The 20,131-nt window shown below is 40.3% G+C and overlaps 1 protein-coding gene across 4 annotated transcripts in view; it reads left to right on the forward strand.

Moving 5' to 3' along the window:
* GPAM (glycerol-3-phosphate acyltransferase, mitochondrial) overlaps positions 1-11,114 on the forward strand; it is a 29,796-nt gene extending 18,682 nt beyond the window's left edge. For 3 of the 4 annotated variants that reach the window (XM_054277163.1, XM_054277160.1, XM_054277161.1), the window contains exons 13-21: positions 218-333; positions 1,101-1,171; positions 2,295-2,559; positions 3,062-3,204; positions 4,539-4,616; positions 5,372-5,512; positions 6,248-6,437; positions 6,547-6,605; positions 7,792-11,114. In XM_054277163.1, the coding sequence (XP_054133138.1) occupies positions 218-333; positions 1,101-1,171; positions 2,295-2,559; positions 3,062-3,204; positions 4,539-4,616; positions 5,372-5,512; positions 6,248-6,437; positions 6,547-6,605; positions 7,792-7,908 (1,180 nt within the window). In that variant the 3' untranslated portion in view covers positions 7,909-11,114. The remainder of the gene's footprint in view (positions 1-217; positions 334-1,100; positions 1,172-2,294; positions 2,560-3,061; positions 3,205-4,538; positions 4,617-5,371; positions 5,513-6,247; positions 6,438-6,546; positions 6,606-7,791) is intronic. The other variant, XM_054277162.1, reaches the window with a different exon arrangement.
* The last annotated feature ends 9,017 nt before the right edge of the window (positions 11,115-20,131 follow it).

Raw genomic sequence — 20,131 nt, forward strand, 5'->3', positions numbered from 1 at the left:
TCTGGTAATCTTATCATGGATTGTTGTTCAGTGCAAAGAAATAATCAGGAAAAGCTGGTAGAGCTTTTTGCTGATAACATTTTCTGCCCTTACCAGACTGTAGTGGTATTTTGTGCTGTATTTAATGTTAAGCGTACATTTAAAAAATCAGTTTATATTTTTTTACATTTTGATCAGAATCCAAATGTCATCATGTTAATTTTTATTATGTATCCAGACCTAATGATACTGTGGATGAAGGTGCAGAAGCCTCGCTGCCCAACTCCAGGGATATCACCAGTGAACCCTTCAGAAGAGAGCTGATATCCAACTTGGCTGAGCACATTCTCTTCAGTAAGTGTTGAAGAGGATCACAGAATCATAGGGTGATGAGGATAGGAAGGAGCCTTAAAGATCATCTCATTTCAACCCCCCTGCCATGGGCAGTGACACCTTCCACTGGAGCAGGTTGCTGTCAGCTGCCTGTTTGGTTTTGCTGAGAGCATGAATTTTGTGTGGTAGTGTCACACTTCCTAATTGTCTCCATCCAGGTGATAATTTCATGACTTACATAATCTTGACAGTTGTCCATCCTTTGTCTCCCTCCATTCTCTTCAAAGTTTAATAAACTCTTTTTCTGATCAAATAGAAGATTTTTATTCAGTTTGTTGGACTAGTAGACTAACCTTTCTGTACTTTGAAGTGCTTGATTGTCATATTGATGCACTCATTGTCTCTTCATGTAAGAAGCTATTGGAGTGTCTTAATGGCATTATTTAAGATCATACATGAGCTCATCTAGCTGCATGGACCAGTGTTGCCAGGTTTTGTAGATTATGTGATGAATGCTTCAGTCAGTAGGTCTGTGGCTTGTGGTACCAGAGGTACACAGGAAGCAGTACTTACCTTAGTAAATATTTAAGCTTTATTTGGCCTTCTTAGTCCAAGTTACTTTGATTATTTTAAAGTTGTTTCTAGATGTACATAATACACTTTGTGTTTTATTCAGTGGGTACAGTTCTGTGCCTATATCAATGTGACTATTTTTTAAATAGTGGGTACTCTGTAATGGTGTTTGGAATGTCTCAGATGCTCAGCAAGTTTATCTTGTTCACCTCTAGCTGCTGACAAGTCCTGTGCTGTGATGTCTACCCACATTGTTGCCTGTTTGTTGCTGTACAGACACAGGCAGGTAAGGCTTCTGTATTGCTTAAATAGCCAAACATTGCTTTGGCCTTGTTAACTTATTAAAAAAAAAAAATATGGATTTTACTATTGCATGATACTGATTAAAAAGGAAAGATGCATTTAAATTAAAGTGGATTTCAGGTAGTCTGAGTGCTGATATTTTAGTTAGCATGGGTGCTTGAACACAAGCCATTATTGATGGGATGATAATAAATGCTCATGTGGAAATAGATCTTTGTAATTCAAAATGTTATCAATTTTTTAAAGATTACATGGCTTTCATCTATTGTATTAGGGTTGTATTTAGATCTCAAAACACACTCACTACTGAATATTCTACAAACTGTTCCATTAATTTCCAAATTGATTTTACTGTTCCTCAGTACTAATATACTATATCACAATGGCAGAATGATACAAATGTTTACCTGAAGTCTTGTGCATGAAAGTTGGATGAATTTTTTTTCATCCTACAAGTTTGTTTTGTATTTTTTCTAAAAGTCCTTCAAATCTGAAGCTTTTATTGTACATAAACTGAGAACAAATGGAAAAATATTGGTCACTTGTATAATCCTGCTTGTGGAGGAAGTGTTACCATTCTCATCAGTCCAGGCTTTCCAATTTCCTAAAATTCCTAAAGTGGAATCAAATAAGTGTTTTATAATGTGATCTGACTCCATCTTGGGAGAAAACAAGAAAAGGAGGTGCCTGAGGAAAGGCTTTTCCTCATGTTCCACACCAATTGTTCCATTCTGTTAAGTGCAATATTCCCAGCTAACTGATCATTCACTTAAAAGCATAGGTAATGGAATCATGGTACTTCTGACATGGTCTTGAGGTATCTTGAGGTATTCAGGTCTCTACAGGTTGTGGAGTAAACCAAGAAGCAAAGAAAAACCTTGCATTCCCAAATAGTTCCATGGCTGTAAAATATAATTGCATGTAATTCAAAGCATGTGGAACTACTTCATCAAAACCTCAGTGAAAATCAGTTTTTCTGAAATGACTGTTGTGCTTTGGATTATTGGTTAGTGCATTGTTTTTGATATATACCTGATTATGTGGTTTACTGATAGATTCCTGTGCAGAAAAATTGTTTAACTCTGTGATTCTGTGTTTATTTGTAGGGAACTGATCTTTCCAGACTGGTAGAAGACTTCTTCTCTATGAAGGAGGAGGTCCTAGCCCGTGACTTTGACTTGGGATTTTCAGGGAACTCAGATGATGTTGTCATGCATGCCATCCACTTGTTGGGGAACTGTGTAAATATCACAAACACGAGCAGAAACAATGAGTTCTTTGTCACTCCCAGCATCACAATACCTGCTGTCTTTGAGCTCAACTTCTACAGCAATGGAATACTTCATGTATTCATTAAAGAGGCTGTTATTGGTATGTTTTGGGGTTTATCAGGGAAAGACTTTCATGTAACCCTTGAATCAGAGTATCTGCACAAAAATCCCCATCAGTTCCTCGTGTTATTTCCTTTAATACAAATTTTCACTTCCTGTTTCAACTCATGTTTACCTTGACAAACAGTTTTAAAGCAAACTTGTATTTTGTTTGAGGAACGTTTCCATTCTTTTTTCCCCTCATCCTTTATCATTCTTGGAAGTATTTGTGTATTGGTCACTGCCATAGGCAAGGCACTATCAGAGTGCTGAGCCAGCATGGCAAAACCTCTGTTTTGGTGAGCAGTATTTTAATGAGATTTTGTTTTGATCTGACATTGCTGGACACAAAATAGTAGTTAAGTCTGTCTTTATTCCTGAATGGCATGTGTAATATTTGACTGCTTTTAGCCCCAGAAGTGAATGAAGCAGAAGTTTGATGTTTCCTTTGCCATAAAGCTCTTTGGAAAATTAAACTTTGCCTGTGTTTGTTTCTGCTCCAGCCTGCAGTCTTCACGCTATTCAGAGCAGGAGGTACAGAAATGGTACCAGTGGTGCTTCTCCCAGTTTAATCAGTCAAGAGCACCTGGTCAGAAAAGCTGCCAGCTTGTGCTACTTGCTTTCCAATGAATTCTCTGTGTCTTTGGTAAGTAGTTGCATTAATTGTCCAGTTTTTGTTCTGCTTGCTACTTTAAAATTACAGGATGCTTTTTACAAGTGTCACAGCTCTGGTCTGTTCACTGTCAGTGCACTGTGATGGTGGTGGGTATCAGTGGCTGTCACACTCTGAGTGCCACCTGCTGCTCCTGCCAGTGCTGAAGTGGGTGATGCTGGGCTGGGCCTGGGACATTTCTGCTGTGCTTTAGGCCTTTTCTGAGCAAGGCAGCATTAAGAAACCCACCTCGAGTTGTGGGAAGCTGAGAGAGCAGCTTCTCTAACTTATTTTGTATCATTTCTGTCATTAGCTCATCACAACTGTATTTGCATTCTACCCAAAATATTCATTTATTTATTTTTTTACCTAAAGAAACAAAAGTATTTGTGAGTACCCAGCTCCTGTGAGTTTGCACAGGTGGTTGAAATTGTGTTGGGAAGTAAGGCTCCATATTCTAAAGATATCCCTTATTTGCATAGGAGTGCAGTTCTCATGTTGTGCCACACCTGGTACTTAGTGGAAATTTTAAACATGGCCTGACTTCAGTTTTTGTTGTTACAAAACACTGACGAGAGTTGATATTATCTCACTTTTCAGACACTGCATACTTCCAGTTTTAAGTGCTAGATGTTATTTTTTCTTATGTGTAGAAGTTACTTAAAATTCTAGAGATTCTTCAATTAGCTCTTGCATTTTTACTCATATTTGACTTGTGCATTTTTACAGAAGCATAAGCCAAATTTAGTATTTTTGTCTGGGTAGTAATGTTAGCTCATATGCTAGAGTTCTTTAGTAATATTATCTTTCTGCTTTCAGAGTTAATAATTGATGATTATTTTTTAACTAAGAAAATATTTCCTAAATTATTATGAATAATGTAAAAGAAGTTGGATTTTTTTAATTCTGTTTCAAAACACATCAGAGAATTTCTTGGAAGTGTAGTTTCCTTTAAATTCCAAATAGATCACTGCTATGAGTTTCAATAATTTTAATTTTATGATGATTTTATTCCAGAACTGTTAACAAACTAAGATTTGGTTAGAGGCTGTTAAAAAGGGAGAATATTTAATGTGGCTTTCTACCAGTGGTAATGCATTTTGGAAAAATCTTGGACATATTTTAAATATACTATTTCACTATAATTTTTTTAATGTCTGCCAGGATAAGCACAAGAGTGATACAGTGGGATTATGCTGATAAAAGTTTAACAGCTTGCATAAAAGAAATAATACTGCTATGTCTAAAACATTCATACTGAACAGGGAATGATGTTGCTGGGTGTAATGGATGTGACTTTTTCACTGCATTCCTTTTGTGTTGTGCAGCCTTGCCAGGTGATCTATCAAGTTTGCCACGAGTCTGTGGAAAGGCTGATCCAGTATGGCATTCTCCTGGTGGCTGAGGTAAAGTGGCAGAGATGTTGCAGGAGTTGTGTACTGTACTATGAGTGGTTTATGCTCCTTAGTTGTGAGACTTGTTCTGAGTATATGTTGTTACTGAAAGCTTGTACAACATGCCCAGGACTGAGATTGCTTCACTCTCTGTTCCTAAGTGTCAGACAGTTGGGTACAGTCAGCCTGTGATGCTTCATGACTCTGTGTAATTTCCTTTTACCAGTAAGGCTATTAAGGAAGACACCTATTTTTGTACTGACATGAAACTTGGGATTTATTTTATTATTGGAGCCCTTTCAAATGTAGCATAGCTACATGGATTTTTTTTACTTTGTACTGTACACGAGTCAGGAGTCCAGACCTTTTGTCATTCTTTAATTCCTTTGTATTGATCTCAGAATTACTGTAAAACTCCTCAGCTTGCAGTTCCAGGGCTGTAGGGTGCAGTTTGCCAGAGGTGCACTGTGCAAAGAAAACCTTAGGAGTGGAGGCAGCTGATTCAGCATCTATTTGCTTCATAAACTTCTTTTTGTGCACAGTAAACAAACCTTGGCACCCAAGAGGAAGCAAGGAAAAAACCTAGTCTTTTTCACCAAATGTCTCTTCTCTCTCCTTTTCTCAGTGCTGCCTTTAATTGAGTCTCACTTGCATCCATTAAATACTGGTTAATAAATGCATTAAGTCAGATGAGATTATAAAAGAATCCTCTTGCTTGCCTGGATTTGGAGTTTTACCTATTTACCACCTTGTTTTTGAAATTCAAGCAGGATGATCAGGAGGATGTTAGCCCCAGTCTTACAGAACAGCAGTGGAATAAAAAACTCCCTGAGCCATTATCTTGGAGAAGTGATGAGGAAGATGAAGACAGTGATTTTGGGGAGGAGCAGAGAGATTGCTACCTGAAGGTAATATTTTCCTTGTAATGTTGAACCCTTTTGTGAGAGTTATAAATTACTTTGCTTATTCAGGACTGGTACTGATAATTTTTTTTGTGAGGGGTTTTTGTTGGTTTGCAATGTTAGTATTTTTGTACAGTCCCATTTGTCTTCTTCACATGAGGAAAATAGCTGAAGAAACATAAACAGTCTTTACAGGGAGGTAGAGGAGCAAAGGGTTAGAGTCCTGAAAACTGATAAAGACTCAAGTACCTTGGCTTTATTCTTTACATGCAGTCTACAAGGGGCACATCCAGCTGGTGTTTATATTCAGCCTGTGTTTCACTTGATAGATTGCTTATGTTGATTTTAGATATATTACTAGTTTTCTCAGAGCCAACACAAACACTTAAGGATATCTTGTTAACACATGAAAACTTCTGTCTGTCTCTGTGAATGTAGGGCAGCCCTTCTGCTGCCTGCAGAACAGCATGATGTCTTTAATTTTTATCTTGGGAAAATAGTAATACCCTGGAGGAGGAAAAAATAGCCTTGGTCTGTGATGTTCAGTGCCTGTTTTGTCCCTCGTGATAAGCCTCTTTTCCTGCTATGCTCCCATTTTGTGCTGTGCCCCCACACTTGTTTTTGTACAAGTTTTTGTGCTTTTGTTTTTATTTTTGTTGCTGTTTCAACGTGTTATGCCTTGCAGGTCATTTCTGGTTTCCACTGCTCTCTGTCACTGAACCTTTTGTTGCCTTTCCTTAGGTGAGCCAGTCTCAGGAGCACCAGCAGTACATCACTTTCCTGCAGAGGTTACTGGGACCATTACTGGAGGCATACAGCTCTGCTGTCATCTTTGTGCACAATTTTAGTGGTCCTGTTTTAGAGTCTGAATACATTCAGAAGCTACACAGGCACTTAATAAGCAGGACAGAGAGGAATGTTGCTGTGTATGGTATGTTAAACTGGTTTTGGAACTGGCTTTGATTCATTGTGTTCTTTCTACCACAAGGTAGCCCAAATTGAGTTTCAGTTTGTTTACCTCTGGGTTTTCTCTCTTGCAGCTGAGAGTGCAACCTACAGTCATGTGAAAAATGCAGTGAAAGTCTTCAAGGAAATTGGAGTAAGTGTTTGGTGCTCAGAGCTGGGGACTGTTAAGTTTCATTTCAATAATGAGCACAATTTGGACATTTCATGGAATCTGTTCAGTGTCATTTTAATATCAGTGATTGTATCTGTGGAAATGTATTTGGGTTTGGAGCATTTTGGTTTTCTTTAGGCTGAGGGCTGTAACAGAGACCACAAGCTGCAGAACAGGGCATTTCTTGCCTCTGGGAAGGCAAGAATCCTCTGTCTGGATGGATGGGTGACTAGTCATTTTAATTCACAGCAAATGAGGTTCCTGTGTTCTACTCTGTGTCCCTATTGAACAATATTGAAAGGCTGAGAGCATGTTCTGTGCTCAGTAACAGCTAAATTTAATTTTGAAGTCTACTTAAATCTTTAAAAAAGCATTAGTTATTGAGTTTTGGCTTAGCAGTGGTTGATGCTCCAGAAGAACCATCCTTATACACCTTCAGTGTTCACCATGTGGATACAGGTCTTCTTAAAGATAAATATTCAGTTTTGTACTTTACCACTAGTATTTCAAATCATAAATCACCCATCTAGATTTTGCAAGTGAAGTGTTTTTCTTTCATCAGACTGGCATGGATTCCTGAATGCCTCATAAGATGCAGCATTATAATTTGGAAACTGTTGACATTTAGGCAAAATGTTGCTGAGTTTGGTTTTTGAAATTTTTGCCTTCAAATTCTAATGCATTGAATAATCTAACAACAGTTGGCCAAGTAAAGCTATCTTGCTGTAGACTAAATAGCTGTGAGGAAAGCACATACTGAATCCATCATTTTCCAACAGCAGGATAAACTAGAATGAAAAGTGGAACTAGATAATGTTTGCTGAGCATCTTTTATAGCATAGCATCTGAATTCTTTTTTTTACAGTGCTTACACTTTCAAGTGAATGCCTTTGATTGGTTGTTTTGTCCCTCACTGTTGAGATTTGGCTGTTTATCACACACTGTACTTATTTCTCAATTTCTTTTCTTCCATAACCCCTGAAGGGCTTCAACCTTGAGTGAATTCTAATAATACCTCAAGGCATTACCATCTAAGCCTTCAAGAAATGAAAAGAAAGAAGTCTTGTAAATGAGGGAAATCTTAGTATAGACCATAACATTTTAATCTGAGAAGAAAGAAGATTCCTTTAACAGGGTGATGCTTACATGTGTTCCTGCTGTGCTTCAGGTTTTCAAGCAGACTCAGCAGAGGAAAGACACCATTTTGGAACTTGGCACTACGTTCCTACCTCAGAGCAACAGGCAGAAACTGCTGGAATTTGTCATGAGCTTCATGGTGTTATAGACCACACACAGCACCTTTGTCCAGGGACACGAGGACACGTTTTGAGACTGTGGCAAAGCCTGGGGACATTTGCTAATCCTTCAAACTGTAAGGTGCCACTGTCTGGGTAAGGCCTTCTCTGACTTGAACTACTGGAAGACAAGTGCCTTCTTACGTGTGCATTATTGGGTTTCTTACAGTCCCAGTCCTGTTGTAATACAGCGATACTCAGATGACACTTTCGATACAAGCAATTTAACTTGTTGCAAAAAATAAGATAAATTATTAGACTTAGATGTAAAAAAAAAAAAAATTATCAGTGTTACATTTTAAATAAACTTTTAAAGACTGTAACAGATGCACAAGTACACATATTGGTGTTCTGTAGCTAACCCTGAGATCTTGAGTTTAGTGGCAACACAGCTTATGGCTTAACCAAGTAACTCATTCCAATTCAGTTTTATTGTTTTAATAAATGGCTCAAAAATTTTGTTTAGGCAAGCTATATACTTCATGGATAAAGCCATAGTTTTCCATAAGTGTTAACATAAATGCCAACATTCTAATGAAAATTACAGGTACAGACAGCTGAGAATAATGATCATGTAGCAGGTGATTGTGAGAAATGTCAGCAGGCACACCTTGCACTATTAAAACTGTGTAGTGCAGTAGTAAATTGCACTAATCACTGCTGTCAGGAAGAATGTGAGTAGTGTTCTTGCTTTTATTATGGCATCTGTCATTCAGTCAGATGAGTCAGGAGACAGTTGCCTGAATGTGAATATCTTGTAAAATCTTAGATTATTATTTAATTAAAAAAAACACCTAATAAGTTCAGGGTTTATTTTTTGTTTTGTTTTGGTTTGGTTTTTTTAATTAATAGGATGTCAGATTTTTTTAAGTGGAGTAAAGTCTTGATTTGGTGAAATAAGTTTTAATTTTGACCCTAAAAATTTCAGCAATAATTTTGTCAATTTTTTGGAAACAATGGTTCATATTATATTCTGTTGTTGAGCAGACCTAAATTGGTATGAAGTAGTACCTCTAGAAACACAGAAATATAAACAATGTACTTTAGACTGTGATCTAACTGACTTACAAATAAAATTAATTGACAGGCAAAACTGAATGATGAATAAATTCTGTCCTATGAAACAGGACTCTGGTGTTGCAATTTGATCCTTTTTCATGGAGGACTTGCACTGTAGATTTCATTTTCCCTTCATGTGAGGGCAGATTAGATTGCAGCCTGTAGTCCTGTGTTTTAGTACAGCTGATTTAACTGAAGCAATAACTTGGTGGTATGTGAAGCTGGTTTGCTTGTGAAATGTGTTTTCCCTCCTTTATGCCTTCTAGATGAGGGAAATTAAACATTTCCTTTGCTGCATTGCTTTGCTTGATTCTCACATCCTGGCCTTGTGAGCAGAAAATCCCCCAAACTTCATCATGTAATCTCTGTTGCTTAACATAAACATGGAAAATCATACTTGAATCCCAGCACTTGCACTGTTATGCCAGCACAAAACTGATGCACACAATTAGAGTTTGTGGCCAAGGAGCTTGCATTTGTACTGCACATTTGTCAACAAGAATATTTCTGTAAATTTTTTTATTAAATGCTATTAATATTTGAAAGCTGCAGTTTACAGTTTATTAGCATTATACTGTTAGCACTGTGAGATGCATGTGTTTTGTCACTAAACCAGGTGCTCTACAACACTTAAAGAATTTCTGAACCAAAGCTACATTAATATGGATAAACACTGACCCTTGAGTCGCTTGTGTTCTTATGTCCTTCTGCTGTCTCAGCAGGACTGACTACATCACTCATAATTTGTTTTGTGAAGGCTACCAGGTGTTTAGAAAGCAGTTTCATCTCATACTCACTGATGTGCGCTGTTCATCCACCTCATGAATTCTCCATACAATGTTTGTTGCTGATGGCTTCCATTTAATATCAAAAAGAGTCTAGGTGCTTCTGAATAATGAGCTCTCATAGTTTACTGCACTTCAGCAGATCTGAAGTGTACTAACAGCAATGTTTGTACATAAATTTTTTTTTTAAAAATGAAGCAATATGAAGCAAACAAAACTTGAGTCATTTTGCTAAGAATGTTTTGCCAACGGAGGTATTAGTTACCATAAAACCCAGGAGTACTGTGGTCACTGGAGTGTTCTGGCTAGGTGTTGCAACTAAAATAATTTATAGCTTACATTAAAAAAAAATTAAATAAATCTGGTTAATGTAAATCAATGAGTTGGTAATAATGCATGTGAATACACATTAATGGATAATTATATATGCAGGGGGAGGGCCACCTCTAAAACGGTTTTGGTTTTGTATGGAAAACAAACCTGCATGTGATAGATTGGTACTATGAATCATATGCCGCTGGAAGCCCTTGCATTTTGCAGCAAGTGTGTATGATGTATACATGTATATATGCTAGTATGTATGTTCTGACACAACATCTATGCTTTTCCCTAAAATTAAAGCACAGAATGTAAAATTATCAGGCTGTAACAGTCAAAAAAACTAAAACCAACACTTGCACTGTATTTACACCTTCAGTGTCTTCTGATTTTATTAACTTTTCATGTTTGCTTTGCTGTTCAAATTCCAGGTCGAGCTGATTTCAGTAAAGTTAACCAGTAAAAGAGAAAGAACTGGCCCTGAATTACCACAACTGTATTTTAAGACTTTATAAAGACTTACATGAATCTCGTAATTCTTATGAGCATAATACTCAGGTGTGCAAACCTTTTTGGGCCAGTGTCTTTTCATGCTATGAGAATTTAACCTCTCCACGCCCATCCTGTAGATGTCCCATTTCTAGAGAGATGGAACTGTGGGATGGCACTCCCTGTGTTCCATGGGTTCACTGCCTGTAGCCTGGGCAGGGCCTTGGCTCTGTGCTCTGGGTAGCGCAGGGCTGCACTCACCACCTCTGATCAGGAAGCATAGACACACACTTGCATTCAGCTGCCTGCCTGCTCCTCAGAGAAGTGCCCCAAGCACCACGTGGCAGAAGGTTGAGCTGGGAGGTGATGTAAGATACTGTGGATTTTGTGTTTCTGTGCTGAGAGCCAGGAACTGCTGACTGGAGAATGTTATTACTGTGTTTTACCTGTTTTGTGTAATGCGTGTTTGTTGTAGAAGCACAGAGGTGTACTGGAGTCATTTTAATAAATTAAACTGTTTGCTAATATGACATTCAACAAGCTCCTCTAGTGTTCTTTTGATTTATTTTTTTGTTGTTGTGGGTTTTTTTAAATAACTTGCTGAGATGATAATTCATTCAATAACTTTGTTACAGTGCAGGTAGTTTCTGAAATTAAACCATTAAAATCCCTCAGTGTAGATGTATCTCTACCAGTGTATGAGCTGGTGCAGAGACACTAAAAAAGCAGGTTGAAGTGACATCCCAACTCCTGAGCCACTGTTTTGTTGCAAAGTGGAGGTGCCATTTTGCCTCTCTGTTCCCCCATCCCCGCAAGATTGTTGCACATGGAGTTCTTGTGCAGTTCCTTTCTCCTCATGGGGGTGTTTGTGTGTCATTCAGCAGCCTGGGATGGCTCTGATGCTGCAGACTTCCCTTTTATGGTGATTTCAAGCTGACCTGGAGTGTAATAAACACCTGTCAGCAATTGTGACAGCATCTGGCAAATGTGAATTAATTGGAATGGGGGGCTTTAATAGAATAAAACCTGCATAGATGATCATTACCTAAATTGAGAAGGAGGGATGCTGCCTCACTCTTCATGAAAAAAAAGTTCTAATCAGCTGATTCTGTAAGAGGCCTCTAGCAATGTTCACATGCAAGCAAGGCTCAATTAATTGACAACTGTAGGCTGAAGCAGGAAACTTAGAATTCAATTATTGTCAGTATCTTGAATTAAACCCAATTTTTGGTGGTGATGACCTTATATGTTATTTCTGTAAATGTCTTCCTATTTCTCAGTCTTTTAAAATCCCAAATGTCAGATAAAGCACTTATCTTTAGTTTTTGTTTAATTCAGTTTTTATATAATAAAAGCTTGTCAGGCTTATTTAGAAGGATCATTGCTTTGAGCTCTCTGCTTTGTTCTCTTATGGTACATTGTGTTTTGAGTAGCCCTGTGTTTTCAAGGTAAGATCCTCATTGATCTGAGCTGCTGCTTGAAAGATTTTCTTTTCAGTCTTTATTTATAGATGTTCCTTGTGTTTTGCACTGCTGGGCAAGAATTATTGTCCTTATTTATTCTCCTGTAAGTCGGCCAACCTGTTAATGTAATTATCCAGAAGGTATTATCATAGTTGATGCTTTCTTTAGAATAAAGGACTTTCTGTCTTTTCTAAAGAAACATGTAGGAAATGTTCATCACTGTGTGTTGTGCCAGAGTTCAGGCCTGAGAGACCATAAACCCCAAAAAGATTTTCAGCTTTCATCTGTCATAAAGCATTGGCAGTTAGAGAAACAAAAGCTATGTAATTAATTGCCTAGTAACTATTAGCTATATAAATCTATGTGCATGTAATTATGCAGTGCAAAATTACAGTAAAAGACACATAGCATAATTGCTGTGTGTAATTTGCATGAAAAGGTTGTTCTCCAGCACAGTAATTATGTTGGTTGTTAAGCTGATAGTATTTGCAATGCCTTGGTCTTAAATGTTTTCCAGAGTGACAGTCCCTGCGATGTGAGGAAACCCAGATATGGAGATCAGATGATGTAAATTAGGCTCAAATATTCACTGAACCCATGCATGGCCTCAGACATGTCACTTCTGATGTAGTTTTCTATTTTCATTAGGAAGTAATTTGAAGTACAAATATGAAGTAGATTTTATCCTCTCCTTGAAACACAAGTCGCAGCCAGAATTAAAAGAATTTTGGAATTGAAGGATTGCTATTAGGAGTGGACAGGATTTTAGATCTTTTCTGAGTCTTGTCTGTTCAGTATCTTCATTAGTGACCTTGGGAATGGAGGAGAATTTGCTCTTTACATTTGTAGGCAATAACATCTGGGAAAGCCAGGTAGTCCAGTGGAGAACATCATGATCCCAGGGGTAATGATATGTTTTGGAAAGATCTGAAGGCAAAAAGAAGAAAGCCATTCCAGCCAGGGAAGTACAGTGCATTACATCTGAGAGAGGACTAGCTGATGTACAGGAGAGGAAATAAACCAGCTGTGTAGCAATTCTTTGGAGAAAACTCCAATTTACTGGCAGACCACAAGCAGAGAGTGACTTAGAAGGGTCCTGCTGCCATGGAAAGGGCAGATGTCATTTCATGATACCCTTACTCCTGCACATGAATGACAAACACAAGGCACAACTTGGCAGGCCATAAGGTCTCAGCTGGGATACCATGTTCTGCTTGAGGAGTTCTGTTTGAAGGATGCTACAGACAAGATGGAAGGGGAAATAAAGGTTTTCCCTTTCAGCCCCCTATACAGAGAAAAAAAGAATCTGGATTACACCCTGGCTATTGGATAAAAGTAGTGAATTTAGTCTTCAGTTGCACTGAAAAGAACCAAGATAGAAAATTTAAAAATTTTTTACTGTGAGCAAAGAGAAGTGCTGAGACAAATGCCTTCCTGGTCTGGGCATCTTTCCTGGGCAAAGTAGAAATGGGTTTGTACAGAAGCAGTTTGGTCTGGCTGCTTTGGCTGGTGATCTGGCTGATTGTGTTTGAGATCAGGAGCAGCTGTAATATGAATTATACCTCTTGTCCCTGTAATCTTTGAGGAGTGAGATATATGAGGGTTTTATTAAGGTTGTTCTGTAAAAATGTTTTCTTAATGTTTTTGCTGGTCAAAAAAGAGATGGAGTGCCAGCAGGGAGCAGGCAAGGACTGGGGAAGAAATCAGACATGACATTGTCTTACTGTAGGAGTCTCCTGCCTCAGCCAGTACTGAAATCCCTGGTGACTGGAAAAGGGGTGAGGAATCCTGCCCCTGGCATTTCATCTTCCAGAGTGTTCCTGGCAGATAACAATAATAAATTACAAATTAACCCTGTAATCTGTTAACAGTTTACAGTTTAACTCTGGCACTGCTTTGGAAACACTGAAAGCCAAGTGATATTTCCTGAGCTTTGGGCTTACTGCTGGCTTGACTATTGCATTATCTCAGGAGTTCAGGCTCTGGTGATTGTATCTACACAAAGAAAACAACATTTATAAATGCCACAGAATTGACAGTGGCACTCTTTTAATGCATTTTCACTGGAAGAGTTTCCAGGATCCCCCAAAAGTACTGAAGCAGCCTCTTTCAGAGAGCCCTGTGCTGTGTGATTGGTACCTGGGATCGTTTGTTGGCTGCTCACTGTAGCATGTCTCTAAAACCAGTGTCACACCTTTGATTTGGTGTCCCTCTTCAGATGAGGCTGAGGAAGGGCTGAGGTTTTGTTCCCAGCTAAACATTTTGTGTATCTGTGGATGATTTCAGGGGTTCACCTTACGGCTGTGTAATTGTGCAGGTTTTTTTAGATTTAGCTGAACTCTAATTTTAACCATGATGTTCAGCTTTTTTAAAATCAGACTTCCTCTTGTCTCTGCAGGATGGAGAAGGCCAATTAAGCTACTACCTGTCAGTAGGCAGTAAAAGCCTTTTTCTGTGTTTATATTTCCCCTTCATTAAACTAAATTACCATAGTTCACCACCTTTGCCTGCAAATCTCTCACTTTGTCTTGCTGGCTGGCTGGCCATTTATAGCCTCCAGTTTCCTTAGTGTATCCTTGAAAAAATGTTTAATAATCCCCCAAAATAAATCATTGTGTATAATGAAATGAATGTTCCCTTTCCTAGGAGATGAGGAAGTTTAAACATGTTTTGTGTTTACATTTTTGCAGTTGTTAGATGTAATGTGAGTTAATTTTGGTACTGAGCTTTAAAACTCCTGCTTTCATTCCTCAAACCTGCAGATTCTGTCCCTTTTACCCCAAAATGTTTCTTCTTGTCAAAGAGTTTAGGAAAACTGGTTTAGATATTAGGAGAATTCCATCCCTTTACCAGCTGTAATCATTAACCCAGGTTGTAGTTTACAGGAGTCTGAAGCAAAGAAGCATGAAAAATATTAGAAGCTGGTGTTTCTAGTTATACTCCAGAGAGCTGGGAGAGCAAACCAGGGCAGGAGGTTGTATGTGTGTGTCTTTGTCTTTTGGCTGGTTTATAAGAAGGTATCCCTTTGTCACTGCAGATGGCAGTAAAAATGAAAAATGTTGGAATCAGTGACACATGTAGTTAATTTTCTGAACTAAGTAAATTAAGTACAAATTGGTTATTAATAATTCAAAGGAAAATGCTAGATAAGAAGCTGGAGCAGCTTTTCTATCACTTTCAGCTAAACGATTAGTCTGAGCACAGCAGTCCAGAGCTCCCTTATCTCTTATTAAAGCCTCAATTCTTCATCTATTAAAGAATCAGATCTAAATGATGCAGCAGGCCCAAGATGTTGCTGCTGGAATTGCCTGGTGTGTTGAGCTGGGCTGCAGGTTCAGCTAAGCTGGAAGGTGGGATTGTGCAGGAAATTTTGGGTGTGCAGGACCTCCTGGAGGTAACTGAGACACAGTGAGATGCCTGGTCCAACTAGCTCAGGATGATTTTCTTCTTCAATGCAGTCACTCTCTTTCTTCAGTCCTCCCTGTTGCTCCTGTGTGACTGCAGCAATGTCCTCTGCCCTCCCTGGTACACTGATTTCTTTCTCCCAGCTCCTTCTCACACAAGGGGTTAACCCAGAGTCTGGCTGCTCACTGCTGTGTAAACAACATAAGGGGGTTCTCTTTAAATTATCTAAAAACCACTCTTTCCCTGCTGTTTGCCTGCTTTAACATTCAGGCTGTACTTTTACAAACTGTGTCTCAGATCTATCACAGCTACCATAAAATTAAATAAAATCAGGCTTCCCAAAGGGGATACGTGGTTGCCACTTATGTCCATGAGTAGAAAAAATCCCTGATGGCTGTAAAACGGGATTAAGGACTTGGCATTTTAAACTTTTTTTCTTTAGAGGAGTATTGTCATTTTGCTCCTAGCAAAGCGCGGATGAGCCCAGCTCCATCCCCAGAGTGTCCAGCAGATGGTGGTGGAGCTTCATCTGCAGCTGCGGCTCCCTCGGAGGGACCGGGCACCACCATTCCCAAACCTCAGCCCCCGGGCTGTCCCTTAGAAACAAAACATTTCCTTGGCAGCCAGCTGCAGTATGGACATAGGAACACTTCATTTGGAGCTTTTTTTATCTGTGGTTGTGATTGATTTTTTATAGTCTCAGGAGTTGGGCTGTGTTTGACACCTGGCACAAACACCACCTTGAAAGACCATGTGGAGTTTACTTGTCTTCAAGTGAAAATGTGCATTAGGAGAGAAGCTCTTCACCCATCTTCTGCACTCTCTGGTGCAGACAGGCATTTTAAAGGAATAAACTATCACTCCAAGACCAGAGCTCAGGTTGGAATTATCCCAAATCCAAGACCAGAGTTCTGGGTTGAAGATCTGTATCAGACGCCCTCCCCTTGCACTGTGTAAACCAATGCTCCTTACAGCTGTGGGAGGCAGAGAACTGGATCTTCTGCAAGGCAGGGGGAAAGGAGAGGGCCTGGCACGGCTGCCATCTCAGCTTGTCTCCCTTTTAGATGTAAACCTTCCTCTGATGCTGCAGGGCAGCTCCAAGACTTTGTGTGAGCATGGGTACAAGGTGTTATCACACCATCACAGCATCTTCATAATTATTCTGCAAAGCATTACAAGCACTAATTTAAAGTATTCTGCAGGCTTTTCCTTGTGAAGATAACCTTCTTGATCTCAAGCATCCCAGAAAGAATTCATTAAAACCCCAGTGAGCCTGGTAATTCATCAGCACACAGAAGTGTTTTACCTTAAAAACCTCCTGATGGCCCCTCTAGTGCAAAGCAGATTTGAGCCTGCCCTCAATAAAAACAGAGTCCACTGAGTTTAAGAAATCCTCCAGGTAGGGGGACAGTGCTGCACAGCTCTCAGATGTGGGGCTGGACAGGAGATGGCTGAGGCCCTGCTGAGCCTCTTTGTCCCAGTGTCCAGGTGGCTTTGTGCATCTCAGGAGATGTCACTCATGTGCATGTCTTGGCAAGACTGCTGATCCAAACAAATCCTGATCCTTCCCTTTCCCTCCTTAGTTCCCCCCAGTGCTGTGTCCCCTGTTCCTGGCTTGAGGCTTCACTGGGAGCACAGCTGGATGAAATTCTGTGCCTTCACTCCCTCCATCCCTTTTTCTTATGGATTATTTTTCAGGCACATCAAGGTCTCAGCTCAGCTCCCTGCACAGCACCTCTGGTCACTCTCAGCATGTTTCTGGACCAGAAACATGGAGCTGGCACCAGGGGAGGAAGGTGAAGGCAAGATGGGCCCACATGTGTCCCACGCTTCAATCAGAGTGTGCTGCCAAGGCACTGTGGTTTGGGAGCTTGGACCACTGGTCCCTTAACTTGATACAGAGCAGGGACAAGATCATTCAAATGTCTGCAGGAAGCAGCTGTAGGCACTGTATGTCAAGAAATAAACCAAATTCCACCTTTCCATCTTAGAAGCAGCTCATGCACCCCTCATCTCCTCACTAGGGGTGGGAGCAGCACTGGGATCACACGACAGCAGGAGGCTGTGGGGACAGGCAGCCACATCCCAAAGACCCTGAGGAGCTCAGGAAGCCTTTCCTGAGGGGCTGGAAGATGTCAGCTCTGCCTATGGGGGCAGAAAGCCCCAGGTTACTTGCTGAATTATGCCACATTGAATCATCCCACATTAGACAAATCCATGGGCTTGATGGTTTCCCTTTTCCAGCACAGCTGAGTGGAGACAAACACACACACAACACCCTCTCTATAATTTTCCTCTGCATGGTGGATGTGACCTGAAAAATAAACACATGTTTCCCTGTGGGCTGTGATGTTTCTCTGACTGGTGCTTGTGTTTGGCAGCTGTAGCACATCCCTTCCAGTCTGGTGCCTTTGCTGAGACCCCCACTGCATCTCTCTGGTGGTGCCCTGCAGCAGGGTGGGACTGTTTCCATTCTGCTCCTCAGTTAAACAGTGCTTTATTTCTCTGCTGGCACCAGGAGCAAGTGAGGCAGAGGTAGAAGCCTGGCATCACTGAGAGGCCTCAAGAGCCTCAGTCTGCTCTGATCTGCTTGTGGCAATTTTAAGGAATGAGGTTCTTCAGACAGCTGGGATGTCTGGCTTCTTTTCCAGACAATTTCCAACCAACTGGGTGCTTGCAGGTGTTCTAAGGAGCTCTGCTGCCACCACAGTGCAGTTCAGCCCTCTCTGGATGCAGCAGGCAGAGAGCTGCCCACCCTGAGCATCCCCTCAGTGCCCTTGGATCAGCTCCTGCCTGAGGCACCCTGTGCCATGATGGCAAAGGGCTGGGGGAACATGTCTGGTGGGGTGGTTGGTTAGAGGAGACAGAACATGGATTCACAGAAACAACATTTCATTGGTTGTGCTGTTTGTGCCCTGCCATCCTTTACAAGTATAAATAGGTTATCCACTTTTTAAAACTCCCTGTGTTACTGGCTTCTGGGCATTGCCTGTTTTCACACAACCCATAGGGGACACAATTGCTGCTGGAAAATGAAGGGGAAAAACGAGTCTTTAATTTGACCTGCAACATCAGAGAATTTGAAAAATTGTGAGTGTTTTTATAGAGCTTTTATATCATCACCCTTTTCAACTGAGCATCCTGAATGCTTTATAAATATTAATTAAGTCTCATGTGGCTCCTCTGAATTACGTAAAGACAGAATTGCCTCATCCATCAGAAGAGAGGATTCAGAAACTGCTTAACAATTTGAGACACCATTAAATGACACCAGTTCAGTGAATAAGAACCTAACACCCACTTGAAACTTCTGGGTAGGAGAAAAAGTGAGGCAAGTGGACTATATCCTTCCACTCTTGCAAAAGTGTGTTGGAGTGTTGGAGCATGAAGAGCTTTCTCTTTTTGTTTCTCTCTTCTCTTCTCTTCTCTTCTCTTCTCTTCTCTTCTCTTCTCTTCTCTTCTCTTCTCTTCTCTTCTCTTCTCTTCTCTTCTCTTCTCTTCTCTCCTCCTTCTCCTTCTCCTTCTCCTTCTCTCCCCTCTCTCCCCTTTCTTTGTGGAAAACCTTGCCTCCCTGGGTAAACTTCATCTAAGGGTAGGGTTTCAGAAAAGAACCCAAAGGGAAAATGCTCATAAAATCTTCATCCCTCCTCTCTCTCCTGGATGTTATTGAGGGCTGGCAGCAGGAGGGTGGAGGTGCTGGGCAGTGCAGGAGTTGAGGGAACTCCATGGAGCAGTGTGGAGCTGGAGCAGGATGGTGAGGCCAGGCTTGATGTGTGAACCTCTCAGAGAGCAGAACAGAGGGGTTTAAAGAGCTGTCAGTCCTGATGTCAGTAGCTCCTTTGGGAAGGAATTTCAAGATTATTCCTCAGAATCACAGAGGTGAGCTAAGGGCAAACTGCAGGCCAATCACATTCCATGTGTTAGATCAATCATTACCACAGCCAGCTGAATAACTTGGGCTTGACCTCTGGCTAATTAAAACACTTAACTCATGGTACAGGCTGGCATTTAATGAATTCAGAGAGGCATCAGATTTTTACTCAATTTTCTCATATCCTACTGTAATTATTCTTGTTTTCTTTCTCAAATGCCTGAGAAAGGTATTGGATTGTTTCCTCAGCTGGACATCTCCAGCCGTGTCTCCCAAAGCTACTCTGGATAAATGGTTTCTAAGAAGACAACAACAGACCAGGATAAAAGTGAAGAACAGAGTAAAATATTGTATTGAAAATCCTTTTTTTTTTTTTTTTTTGTAGTATACCAGATACACCAAGGCAATCTTGAAAAGTTCTAAAATTCCAGTGAGTACAGAGGCAACAGACACGAGCTGCAACAAGGGAAATTCCTATGGGACAGCAGGGCAGGGAAAACATCCCCAGTGAGGGCAGTGAAATGCTGCAGCAAGGCCACAGAGAATCTCTGCCTCTGGAGGGCTCAAACACCAGATTGGACAAGGTTGAGCAACCTGTCCTAAGCTGTCCCTCTGTCAAGGCAGGTGGGGGATGCTGAACCATCTCTCACCCTAAATTATTCCATTATTTTACCCCTGTTGGGAATAAGAACAGACCTGTGGAATCTCTGTTTTAGATCTCCAGGCCATCCTTAGACAAATTAAGAGACACTGACAGCCTTTGAGACACTTAATTCTGTGTTGCTGTGAGAATTATGATCACTGTAAGGTCGTGATTGCTCTG

This window comes from Melozone crissalis, unplaced genomic scaffold, assembly GCF_028551555.1.
Source record: "Melozone crissalis strain CALT ecotype California unplaced genomic scaffold, PUWL_Pcris_2 ptg000019l_1, whole genome shotgun sequence".
NCBI lineage: Eukaryota > Metazoa > Chordata > Aves > Passeriformes > Passerellidae > Melozone > Melozone crissalis.